The sequence below is a fragment of the Eretmochelys imbricata genome, chromosome 12, assembly GCF_965152235.1.
Source record: "Eretmochelys imbricata isolate rEreImb1 chromosome 12, rEreImb1.hap1, whole genome shotgun sequence".
NCBI lineage: Eukaryota > Metazoa > Chordata > Testudines > Cheloniidae > Eretmochelys > Eretmochelys imbricata.
In genome coordinates, this window is record NC_135583.1 from 11,855,713 (window position 1) to 11,869,861 (window position 14,149).

The 14,149-nt window shown below is 39.7% G+C and overlaps 1 protein-coding gene across 1 annotated transcript in view; it reads right to left on the minus strand.

The window, feature by feature from the left end:
• SLC6A2 (solute carrier family 6 member 2) overlaps positions 1-14,149 on the minus strand; it is a 102,910-nt gene that overhangs the window by 13,866 nt on the left and 74,895 nt on the right. Inside the window, exon 11 of the mRNA XM_077830988.1 lies at positions 3,366-3,466. Within this exon, the coding sequence (XP_077687114.1) occupies positions 3,366-3,466 (101 nt within the window). The remainder of the gene's footprint in view (positions 1-3,365; positions 3,467-14,149) is intronic.

Genomic DNA, 14,149 nt, shown 5'->3' on the forward strand with positions numbered 1-14,149 from the left:
TATTGGACTAGATGCTAGATGGACCCTGGTTTGATCCGGTATGGCAATTCCTATGTTTGGTTCCTTATGGAGGGCAATCTGCAATTCTGTATAACTGGCAGCATCTGGAATCATGTACCTGATTACCCTATAGATTTCTTTGTGGGGAGGAAAAGGTTGTTCTTTTGGTTATTTTTTAAACCAATATGTTTGACATCTGCTGGGCATCAGTGAAGTCATAATGAGACATATTTATCCTTGAAGTGGAAGCACAGAACCACAGTCAGTGATGGGCAGAGGATCCAGAATACACAAAGTAGATTGGATTCAGTTTCCATCTATAATCATATAATTCCTTCCAGACAGTACATGCAGGATTTTCTTTAATATCCAGTAACTGAGTATAGTTAGCGTTAGCTTTTTTTTGTTTTGTTTTGGTAACATCTCTGACCTCTTTGGTAATGTTAGTTTCAATCAGACTGATTAAGAGTAGCAATTTCACCTTTAAATGAAAGATATTGTGGTTAAAAAACAGGGAATGGGAGTCAGGAGATTTTGGTTCTCTTCCCGGTTTTATCACAGACATTCTCTGAGATCCAGGGGATGAGATATAAACACTCTCTGCCTCCTTGTCTCTATCCGGATAACAAAGATAATATGTACTTGTGTCAAGGGTGTTGTGGGAGCCTTATATAGTTATGTGTAAAGAACATTGAGATCTTTGAATGGAAAATGATGCATAATATGTACAAAGTATTATCTCAGCTAATGGTTTTATCAAAATTGGACAAAACTGGTGACATTTCTTCTATGAAGTTTCTCTCTCTGGTTTTCACTAGTCATTTTGTGTAGTTTTTAGGTCGTCAGAATTGAACTTCCCTGAAACTGCAAATGCCCAAAACATAATACAGATCGGTTTGCATTTAACACTTACAAATTTGAAGCTGTCATTTTACATATTCAAAATTTTGTACAAAAGTACTAGGACAACTACCATCTTGGGCTTACAAAGAGGAGACAGGAAGGGGAAAAAGCCCCCATGGATACTCTTACCCTCATATCAAACATGCTTCCAGAGGCACAACTGGTCAAAAGGAGGAGGAAATGTACCATGGTGTGATGAAAGCAGACGAAGTGCAACACATGCCAAGGCCCCAGACCTTACTGAACACTAACAAATGCATAGTTGGAAACCAGCCTTGCTTACCTGTGTGTTAGCATCATCAGAATAGATATTAGATGTTAAGTTGATAAGAATGTGTTTAGTGTTTAGACTTTATATAATGCTTGTAGGACGCTGCATTACTGATCTCACTTATAACCTCTATAGCCCGTGATATAAAGTTATATTGAGTGTTTGCATTGTAAACCTCTGTAATTGTGTAACTCACCGAACAGGAAAAGAAGCTTTAATTAAGGGAAAGTGCTCATCCTGAATACAATCAGATGGCCCACTGAAGGCAAATGAGGCATTGTGTAGCATCAAAGGACAGAGGCTGTGTTGACTGCATTCCTAACTCCCTCCAGGAAGGAGAGACCTACGCATGAACTCAACCCACCAGTTTTGGACTCTGGAGTAGAGGGGATAAAAACCCCTGACAAGGGGAAACTGAGGCTATGTCTACACCACATCATTGGCAGCAGCACAGCTGCATCAATGCAGCTGCGCAGGTCTAGCACTTCCGGTGAAGACGCTCTAGGCCGATCGGTGAAGAGCTTTCCCACGGCTTAGTAACTCCTGCCTCCATGAGAGGTGGTAGCTCTCCTGCTGACATAGTGCTGTCTACGCCGGCGCTTAGGTTGGTATAACTTATGTCGCTCAGGGGTGTGGATTAGTCACACCCCTGAGTGACAAAGTATACCACAGTAATTTGTAGTTTACACACAGCCTGAATCTCTTTTATGCTGTCTGGATTCTGAGGGACAAGGATTCTTAAATATAAGTATTGAGATCTCCATGCTTGGTGTGGGGTAGCCTTGAAAGACACTGGTCAAAAGTGATCTGGCAGGTTACTACAGCTTGGTCACTTTTTGAATCACAAACTGAAACTCATTTATGTATACATGCTTGCTTGCATTAACCTGTAAATAAGTGGGAACAGGTAGGAGCCCATATCCTGTTGCAGTAGAATTTCTGACTCTAGAGGACCAAGGAGTTGAGGACTTGAACAACCAGGAACTTTAGTTGTACTGTACAAGAGGATGATCTGCCTGCAATACAGCCATGGCCTGATATTCTGTGTCAGATAATGCAGGTAGCTGGGTAGTCTATGCCTTTACTTCATCTCCAGTGGAGTTCTCTTCAGAAGGACAGGTCCTGACACTTTAGATTTCTCTTCCTTCCCTCCCCCTTCCATTCATGTTCCCAAGAAGGAAGTCAGTCCAAGAGGGGTGTGCTTTTAAAATGGAATTCATGGCAACTGAAATGACGGAAGTGAATTTGAAGCTGGGGGCATAATGACTGTTTTTGGTAAGACAGAACATAAACTTGACCTATAACCCAACAAGACACCAAGGATTCATCAGCCTTATAGTCTGTACAGTGATCAGAGGAGAATAAAATGAGAAATGTGTAAACCTCAGCATTAATATAAACACTTACCACCACACACACACACTAGTTCTCCAAGCCAACTTCAATAGAGCCAATAGATCTACACACAGATCTGATGATGGAGATACCTCAAAAGATTAAAATGTTTAGTTGAACCTCTTGAGGACCCTTCCAGGCCAAATGGCCTTTAAATCCCATACAGTTAACCTCTACCTCCTACCTGGTGTTCACTTTCTGCAAAAAAGAATTTGAGGACTGTACTGCTCCTTCCTTCAACACACACACACACACACGCACACTGTCTTCAGATAGGGAGAGCATTCCCACCATCAGAGGGTTTGGTGGGTTACCAAGCAGAGCCACTATCTCCAGTTTGGGGAACTGCATTAGGTGGTCTTGACCACTACCCATTGTTTCCCCGTCTGACAAATTTCACCCAAAATGTAGCCTCTCCAAATGTGAAAACAAGTCAAAATGGCTTCTGCTATCCTGGCTGACAACATTGGGGATAACAGCGAGTAACAGAGCCAGCCTCAGGGTCCAGTAATCAGGGCAGTTGCTCTGGACACCTGGTTCTGAGGGTGCCAAATTAACATCCAGGATGTGTGTCTGCATCCAAATTGGGTGGGCAGAGTATTTGTTTTGTTCTCCTCAGCTGTTTGGAGAGCACTGGAAATCAAAACTGCCCTGGGCAACAAAACATGTAGCGTAGGCCCTGATGAGTAATGTTATGAATTTGCTTAATATCTTGCTTTTAGTATGAATAAGCTGGTAGGAAGCATCCTCATAGTGTTCTTTCCAGGACAAAATAAATAAATAAATCACCCCTTACCAATAAAAAAGCAGGGCTAACAAATTTCCAACACAGTCGCCAGTAGAGGCCCGGTTTGAAGCCCATCATTTGTTGGATGTCTTCACTGAATCTGTCCACACCTGCAAGTTAAGCACAAACAGAAGACACACAGACTTCAAGTTGGCAAAAATGATTAGACGGTGGCAAAAAACCAAACAAATTTGTTATTTGTAGTCTCAGAAAAATATACATGAGTTACTTCCGAACCAGAAATTGCGTAAGGATGAAGGACCCCATTTTAGCTAACAGGAATTTTGCAATGGAGTTCAAAGGGACCAGGGTTTCTCCCTAATTGCCCATTCACATGATATTCTAACTGTAAATCACATGACTGCTGAGAAAGACATGTTGAGCTTCATTTTCAGTTAAGCCAAAATGCATTTCAAACATTAAAGTGACAAAATGAATACAGATGCTTTTTTTATTATGCCTATAGGCTATTGTACTTGTAGTCAAATTACACAACTCACTCATAGTCATGTAAAAAAACCCACAAAGAAGGCACTGATTGTAAAGTAAATCCACATATTTGTAAGTCTTCAGAGGAGCTACCAGTTTTTCAGCGCAGTGTGAAGAAATACACATTCCCTTTGTAATGCATGCCATTTCATCTTTCGGTAACCTTCTCTAGAATCTGCCTAGTTGCTTATCTTTCAGTTTAGAATAAGAATATGAGCCACCATACTGGGTCACACCGTGGTCCATCTTGCCCAATATCCTGTCTCCATGCTAGAGCTTCAGGGGGATTGTACAGACCATGGCAATTATGGAGTGATCCACTCCTGTCTTCCACTTCCAGCTTCTGATAGAGGTTTAGGGTAGAGACCTACACGGGACAAGTGTAGAGACCTGCAGTTCCACAGGACCCACTGCCATAATAGCAAGTGTGAGTGGGAGCAGGATTAAGGAATAGCCCCATGCAGGGCTCTAGTTTAGGGTTTCCCCAAGCCTGGTGGTGTTTCCTTCATAACTCGGCTAATAGCCATTGCTGGACCTATCACCTATGAATTTATCCAGTTCTTTTTTTAAACCAGTTATACTTTTGGCCATCACAACATTCCATGGCAATGAGTTCCACAGCTTAGTTATGCATTATATGAAAAAATACTTCCTCTTGTTTGTATGAAACCTGCTGCCTATTAATTTTATCAGGTGACCCCCTGGTTGTTGTATTGTGAGAAAGGGTAAATAACACTTCTCTGTTCACACCATTCATGATTTTAGACCTCTATCATATCCCTCCTTGGTCATCTCTTTTCTAAGCTGCCCAGCCCTAAACTCATAGATAGACTCATAGATACTAAGGTCAGAAGGGACCATTATGATCATCTAGTCTGACCTCCTGCACAACTCAGGCCACAGAATCTCACCCACCCACTCCTGCAATAAACCTCTCACCTATGTCTGAGCTATTGAAGTCCTCAAATCATGGTTTAAAGACTTCAAGGTGCAGAGAATCCTCCAGCAAGTGACCCGTGTCCCATGCTACAGAGGAAGGTGAAAAACCGAAGCCTTTCCATACCCTTGATAATCTTTGTTGCCCTTCTCTGAACCTTTTCCAGTTCCACTGTACATTTTTTGAGATGGGGCAACCAGAACTGTCCATAATATTCAAAGTGGGGACACATCATAGAGTTATATAGTGGCATTATGATATTTTCTGACTTATTTTCTATCTATTTCCTTCTAGCCCTAATATACCGTTAGCCTTTTTGACTGCTGCTGCGCATTGAGCTGACATTTTCCTATAATTAGCCACGGTGATCCCAAGATCTCTTTCCTGGGTGATAACAGCTAATTTAGAGCCCATCATTGCATATGTATAGTTGGGATTATTTTCTCCACTGTGCATTATTTTGCACATATCAATGTTGAATTTCATCTTCCCTTTTGTTGCCCAGTCACCCAGTTTTGTGAGATCCTTGTGTAACGCTTCGCTGTCTGCTTTGAACTTAAATAGCTTGAATAATTTTGTAGCATCTGCAAACTTCACTGTTCACCCCCTTTTCCAGGTTATTAATGAGTATAATGACATAACAAGAAGGCTACAATGCCCTGGTTTAGATTTCCCAAAGCATTGCAGGAAACTACTCAATAATACCAAAACTATTATCTCGGTACACGTTGTCAATATCTCCTAATTTAACACTGCTGACAGAGAAGATACCTTAGAAAATAAATGACATGTTCACATGTGTAAAAAAGTAAAAAGCAGCAATTATAGGAAAAGTTTGGGAGGTTTGATTGTTGAAATCATTGGGCAGCCAGGGACAGAGGGTTTGCTTGATGAGACTGCAACATCAGACTCTAAATAATTGTAATCAAACTTGCTGTGTTAAATGAATGACATAGAACATGTGTTTATAAACATGGCAGACTCACCTGGATCACTTGATCAGCATTTATAAATTCATATTAGCAGTTGCAAATACATGAGCTTATTACTTTCGTCGTGAGCCAAACCTTATATAACCAAACACTACTTAAAAACTGTAGCTGAAAGTTAGCTACATCCAATGGTTGTTACTGTGCTCTGTGGAAAGAGGCATCCATGAAAATGAGAAGCAGAACAGACTTATATGCAATTGACATTGGCTAGAGAGGAGAGAAGAGTAGCAGACAGTCTCTCTCAAATTAACCAAACTATCATTTAAGCACTTAGGTGTTCCTCTAAACCATCTAGATAGCTAAGGTTCTCAATACCTTATTTGTTTCTTCTTCTTCTTTGTGTGTGTGTGTAGTACGTGTGAGAGGTGTCATGTATACAGCACTAAAAGCTAGAACCCTCTGTGTGACCAGACACAGTATACACAGTGGCAGTACGAGTTTCTTCCTACTGTCCTATCAGTGAAGTGGAGGAAGCTCCTGGGCCTGTCCACTTAAGGTCTTTCTAAGGCACCCATCAAAAAGTGTTATTTGGGCTAGGACTTCAAGATCAGAATATAGTTCAGCTTCCATTGTGACTCAGTCTTTGGAATCTCTGTTGAAATAGCATCATGGTTGCCAATTAGTGCCAGCATGAAACTGGTGTGAGAGGAGAATCAGGCCCTTAAAGGAGAATCAGGCCCATATCTCACCAGGAACATAAAGCCAAGGATGAAATATGATTATTTTCATGTATTTCCTTTTAGATGATACACCTAAATTCTCATGTATATATATTTAATATATAGACATAAGCAGCAGTGGAAGACATAAAAATAAAAACTTCTGGAGCCACCCAACCTACCTGGGCAAGCACCCATCCTTTACCTCACTGACACCATCCTCTACTTGTCCCTTTCTCAGAAGCCTGAGAAAATAAACATTTTTGTAGCATTTTCTTTAAATGAAGGGTGTCAGGCTCCATGGGACCAAAGATGGACATTTGTTCCAGAGATGAGAACCTCTCGTAGGAAACATCCTATCTCCAGCCACAGCTAATTTAACTCGAGGTCTGTTAGCGTGAGTACCTCCACACATATCATATTCTGTGGCAATGCATGAGGAAAAGGATATGGTTTTTTTCAGGTAGGCAGGCCTTAAACCCTATAGAGCTCCATAGGGCTTCTAAACCATATTTCACCCCTGAACAAGTTGGGAGCCAATGGGTAGGCATGAGGTCCTTCCTGTGAAAGTCTCCATTAGGCTACCGTAGTCTGCAGTAGCTGAAGGTTCTGAGAGTCTACAGGGGTAGTCCCATGTAAAATGTATTGCAACTAGTCTCAAACTGATAAAGACATGTCTAATTGTAGAAAGCTCAGTATACAGAAGAAAAAATTATAAAAATCATGCTAACTCATATTCATTGGATCTTTCTTGAACTTCATTCCTGACTGGAAATACTTACATTCCACCCATAGTATTTTATTAGAACAGAAATTTATGTATTAACTGGCAGTTTTAATTTGTTATGCAAAATAATTGTAAAATGTCCACCTTCCATAAGGTTAGAATGCAAATTTCTCCCCCCGCCCCCCCCAACCTCCAGCTTTGTATCTGTTGCTGAAATCCTTGAATTGAATTTCTCCTGGTAGCATTTCCCAATAGGACATATCACTTTGCAAAAGTTTAATCTGTGCCAAGACTATTTTCCCACATCAGTTTATAATTACCTGACCACTACTGCTGTGATAGCTTGGAAAAAATTTCCTGGTCAGAACCACCATAAAATAAACACATAAATAAAAAAAGATTCCTTGCTTGTAAGCCTAGAGACAACACAAATAAAGTAATTAGAGAAATCTCCAAGAGAAAAAATGGCTCTTGGCTTCAGTGCTCAATACTTCTCTTTGACCGGTGTCACACGTTCATGTAGATGTACTGAACTTCCAAGTATTAATACACTGGAGAAGGATGTTGCAGCTTGCAGGTTTGTTTTTCATCCCAAAACTAATGGGCAAAGAGCCACAAGTTTGAAGGCTTTTTCTCATAGGAACTTGTTTACGAGAGTTGAAAGGTGTCACCACAGTACTAATGCCTATTCTTAGGGAACAATTCAAATGGAACCAGTTGACTTGCATAACTTCGCTTCAGTAACCACATTTAACTAATTCTTTCCCCCCAGCATAGCATTTTGTAACTAAAGTCTTTTCGATCATGGGATATATGACTTGCAACTCTGCAGATAAAGGCACTTTGTTCCCACATCCCCCACTTTGCAGTTTCAATATAGCAGTACAGCTCTGCTCCAACACTGTCAATATGAAGAACATACCAAATCCTTGATATTCTTAGCCTACAATTCTTCACCTATAGAAGGATTTTTTTCCTATGATCTGTTTCTGTGTAGCTACAGGATTCAGCCCACCTGCTTGCACTGTTTCTCATATTTTATTAAACTTGTTTAACTCTGATATGCTGGCTTTAAAATTTTGTAGGAGCTGATTCTCATTTACATCAGTGTCTCTTTACATGGTCAGAACAGCAACTGAGAATCAGGCTTATAGTCCATCAGACAATACTGCTGTTTAGTGCTTTAGAAATGTGCAATTTAAAGGCCTCAATTCAGCAACATACTTGAGCATCTGCTTAACTTTAAGCTCAGGAGTAATCCATTCCTTTTCAGCAAAACACTCTAGCCACTTTACTGTAGTTACAATGCATACTTCTTTATTCTTTTATTTCTATTCACACTCTGACAATTTCAAACTAACTCTGCAAACCTGTGCTGACTATCATCTCTGTAAAGTTTACTTTTATTTTTAACATTTTAAATGGTCATATATAAAATCTTCTCCCCCATTTTAATCATGTGACTTTAACATTTGACTTTCCTAATTCTGCCCAGTTCAGTTAGATAAAGTATTCTTCCCAACTTCCTATCCTAAATTCTTTGAATCTTGATCTGTACTGTTGATCAGTGGCTGCATGGCACCAAAGCAGCTGTCTGTTACTATGGGTGATTTATACACGCTCAACAACCTTTTGCAACCCTAAAAACAGAGCATGTAGGTTCTATAAATATAAATTAGTAACCTTTATTAAGTGCTTCTGAAATCTTTTAAAGTAAAAAGAGTCATATACTTTAAATGTAAGAGGTGATGATACATGCTGCAGTTAGTTGCCTTGTCCTTTAAGATCAAACCCTGCTCTCTCATCATTTGAGTCCTCTAAAAGTAGCTTTTAAACGACATGCTTCGTTTTTGTTTTCAAATAACAGCTCTGAAAAGGGGCCTCCATAGCAGACGTGTATATATATCTATATATATTGCTCACTTTCTTCACATTTCTTGAAAGCCACTTTCCCAGTTTCATTTGTGCTTCTATAACGTGGCACATGGGGAAAAAAAAAACCCTACATATTGGTGGCTCTTGCAATCATGAGAAGGATTTGGTATCATAAACCCAACATTTGATTGAATCACCAGTTGAGAGAATCTATATCACCTTTAATACATGATTGCCAGGGTGATCTCTGTTTCTCATTGGGAAAGTAGTTATGATGCGCTTAAGTTTTATGACCAAATACCCTAAATAAATACATTTGTGCTAAAGAGAATTTCATTGCAATCTCTGAAATACATAAACAGCAAAGCTGTTTTATCAATGTGTCCACACTAATGTTTTGTTTCAGAGTAGCAGCCGTGTTAGTCTGTATCCGCAAAAAGAAAAGGAGGACTTGTGGCACCTTAGAGACGAACAAATTTATTTGAGCATAAGCTTTCGTGAGCTACAGCTCACTTCAAATAAATTTGTTCGTCTCTATGGTGCCACAAGTCCTCCTTTTCTTTTTACTAATGTTTTGTTACTTCACTTATGACAGTTGGCATGGTTCTTGCATAAATAATTGTTCTGGACATAGCCATCAAATTTATAGGTGTAAAAGAACAGCTTAATAAAAATATGGCAAATAGATCCCAGTTGTAACTGAAAATTATCCTTTAACACAGCAATATTCTTTCATCTCAACTGCATAAAGACTACTGTATTTAGTCAGGGTGAAATTTCATACACTGCAGATGCCCCTGCACAATTGTCTGCTGTGTGATTTGCTTATGGCGTCATTATGGATTTAAGGAGTAAATCATCCCTGTGCTGAGGGCCAGCATGAGGCCCAGAGACCACTCAAATCCTACATAAACCACAGTGGAGCCCACTGGCCCTGGAGAGAAACTGTTTTCTCTTATCTGAAAGAAGTAGGTGTCCAAAAAGTAACATGATGATCAGTTCTCAGTATCTGGAATCCTAAAGTTTTATATATATAAAGAAGTAACATCTCCCCAATGTATTCATGAATTCCAAATTTCTGTTCATTCCAACCACATTTGCACCATTTGTGTTTGCTTTTTCATGACTATTTCTGTGACTGTTTTTGTTCGCATGAATGTTTGTAGAGGTATTACATTCATGCTTGTACTGGTATCTATGCATAGGTGCCAGAGATGGGGAAGGAGAGTCACTGTCCCCCACCACTTTTTAAACAAGGGGGGCATGCCCTCCCCCCCACTTTTGAGAATCTGAACTCAGCAGGGGCCCAGATGAGGTTCCCACCCTCCTAGTCTCTGACTGGAGCTGGGTGGTGTAATGGCAGATTCCATTCACTGCTGGCATGATGGAGGGGTGGCTGGGCCAAATTTGAGTGAGTGATAGTGTGACCTGGCACACAGAATTACAACGCCACTCAAGTTTGGCCCGTTTTGATTGCTTCTCCTCCCTCTTTTGCAATCTGTTCAGCGGCACTCCTGTATCGACGTGTGAATGGATGTGTGCATGAACAAAAGTATAATGTTGAAAGTCAATTCCTGGCTAATATTTGTCTCCCCATCATCCAAATGGATCCACCCATTTAACTCAAACATTCCGAACAAACCCACCCATGGGTTGAGCCCAAGTATGGAAAGTTTCAGTCCAAATGGATTTTTTTTTTTTTAAGAAGATTCTGAGCAACTGAAAATGCGAGGCAGGAATGGAAACAGGAATTCATTTTTCACAAATGTTAAGCTTATTCCTTCATAGAAACATGCCATGACAGGGATTGTGACTTGTAAAGCCTATGTGGAACTTTTCCTGGCAGTGGTGCTAATTAACAGATTTTAATTTGGGGTGGGAGGGGTTTTTCTGAGAATGTGTATCAAGCAAAGCATACCTTATGTAAACACAAGGAAAACTGAATGCCAACTAAAGTATTGTTACTTGCTAAAACAAACCAATTCCCACTCCCCCGTAAAAAATCTTTGGAACAAAAGCTTCACAGTTAATGGACATAGGTATTACGTGAACTAAATATTTCCACATTTTTGGTCTGTGCCAAAATGTCAAGTTTGCCTTCGGGCTAAGCTAATGTTCCTGCTGGGTCGCTAAGGGAACTGGGGTCTATCAGAAAACAAAAGGTGGTCAAGACCATGCCAGATTAAATCAGTCAACGATTTAAATAGCACCTGGGGCTGCAATAAATTGTTCTTTATAGAGCAGCAGCTTTTATTGTGTCAGTAAAAACATTTATCAGCTGCTTGAGACAAACTAATAGCTATTTTCCCAATTATAGGGGGTGGGGGGGCAGGGAAAGAGATGATGAGCAAAGAGAGAAGTTCTACCAAGTAAGTGAATTCTGACTGAGCTCAGATCATAGAATCATAGAGTATCCGGGTTGGAAGGGACCTCAGGAGATGATTTACTTTGTGGACTTCATCCAAGCCTAGCTATTGTGAAGCACAATAAATCCCATTTTAATAATGGAAGATAACTCTTCATCACTAAAGAAACAATGCTATTTTTATGCCTCAGCTGCCAAACTAGAGTAGGAGCATCCCTCTCTTTGACACATTTACCTCTCTTATAAAGCAGTTTCCTCTAAAATCTAGTGCCTTTAATTGTTTTATAAGAAAGCAGCATTAAAACCTGTGAGATTTACACTACCTCTGATGGACAGAATTACCATTGCAAAGATTGTGTGTTTGACATTCTTTGCTTTCCTTAGATGCAGCAATTGTGGACGTCACCCCTTCAGATCACTTGCTTGCCAAAAATTTCCATTTGGGAGTTTAACTAGAAAAATAAAGTGATGTGTGCAGGTGGGATGAGATGACGGCCGAGGGAGGCAAATGGGAGTAGAGCAAGGGTACCTGAGAACTTTATAAAGCACACAATGACAGCTATAAAGCACTATCTGTAAAAAGAAAATAAGATGACTGTCAGGAAAAGAAGAATAATTTCACCAGTAATCAGGACAGCTAGCTCAGTATATACTTGGATGAGTCACAAAGTCTCTAGGGGAAAATATATGCTTGAATGCTGGCCGACTATGTCCTTGAACTCTGATTATGGTGAGGAGAGAAGAGGTGGCTGGATAGAAAAGAAAGAGTGAGAGGTTGATTAATGTTGTTGACTTTTTAATGGCAACTATCTTAAGGTACGATAGATGAATTGATGCTGTCAAAACAGGACTATTTGCCATGAGTAAGAACTATTTACCCAAGTACAACTTTATATTACGGGACCCTTAGGACATTCAATATATTCCTAAAGTGTGTGGTGGAGCAAAGAGATAGGCTTACTATTAATATTGCATTGCTCAGATGATTATCGTTTGAGTGGTCTACTGAATTGCCAAAATATTTAGAATGCCTTTGACAGAACTGGGGGAAAAAAAGTCTTCCTGGATGGTGTCCTCAATAACTGGGACACAACTGGCTTGAAAGCAGAACAGAAATTAAAAATAAGCAAAGTAACCCCAAAGTCACCAAAGGAGGAGCCTGGATGGTGCATTGTATTTTGAAAGAGGAAAAGTGGAATTGTTGCATGTACCTTGTATCTGAACTCAATACAGAGCTGCTTTTGCTTACAGAATAGTAATTTGGAAGCATGTTTTCAACATTTATGCTGTCTGAAAAGTCAGCCAGAAACATGACAGATGGGGTTACAAAAAACATGGCAAATTGTAGTTGTATTCAGAGTTGGGGCATTAGTTATTTGCAGGAGAATTTTGAAAAACCCACACCACCACCACCACACCAGGTGATTTGGGAATAGGTGATTGGGAATAAAAACAGGCCATTACACTGTATTATGATTTACACTGCCTGATGTATATTTGTGAAAATGTACATTAGCAGATCATTTAAGGAAAAAAATATGCCAGAGGTTTATAATATAATATAGTTTCCCACACTCATTTCAAGTTACATTATGGAATCCCCAGGGATAATCCAGAATTTCTTTGAACATTTGGCTATTCAGAGAAGGAGGTTATTATAATTTCATCAGCTTTGACAGGGACAAGTTCAAGAAATGCTATAGTCCCTCCCAAGAGAAGTAGAGTATCATTTCCATTACATATGTAGAGTACAATATGGCTAATACAGACCAAATTCTGCCCAAAGTGTTCAGCATGATTCAGTGACCAATGGAGCTTTAAAGTGCCCTCCATTTCCCAGCTGGTGTTTCTTCCTTGCATTGGACAAACATTGAGTTTCAGTTTTGTTTTTTTTTAAAAAAGAAACAAATATCTGGAGCCTTAAAATTCCACCTGTTCTGTAAGAAGTTAACAGCCCCCAACATTTAGTCCTTTGGGTTGAATGGACATGAAAAGCTTCAGGGACAATGGCTAGTGAGAGTTAAAAAACCCATTGAGCATCACATGCTGAACAGAAGAAATACAGGCCTGATTCTTCCAGCTTCACTCACGTTTATTGTCTTACTATCCCATTGCTATCCAATAATTGGCAGAACTGAGCCCTGTGTACATAGTATCCTATTAGTCCAAGTAACAAACAGTTTCACTTCCATTCTTCAGGAATAAAAAAAGTCTCCTCGGTCATTGCTGAATTGTACAGGATCATTATGTTGCATATATAAACACAATCATGTTAATATACAGTAATAAGTGACACTTATTGTTGATACGCAGTGGAGCTATCTAGCTGCCTCACAAACAAGAGGCAATCAAAACTCTTAATTTTAGCAATAGAAAAGCCTGCCAACAATATAAAAAGGAGTTCAGACCCTTTTTAAGACAGATAATTCCTTGTGTCTTCTCAAATCAGAACGAAACACAGTCTAAAGGTCTAAGGCAAAAATACTGACACTCTGCACCTGAAACCAAAAGGTGGCAAGCACCACCTGAGGAGTTTAAGCTGGAAGAAGCTTTTATCCATCTGAAACCCAGTCCGCTATAGGCAGGAATACATTTTCCAAAGCAAAATATATAAGAAAAAAAAAATCAGTTTACGTAATGTAAATTCTCTACATAAGCATGATTTGATACAACTGATCACAGGTATACAGCAAAGCAGTGAACGAGGTGGAAGGGTTGTACAGAAATAGCAGATGCTACAATTCAATTA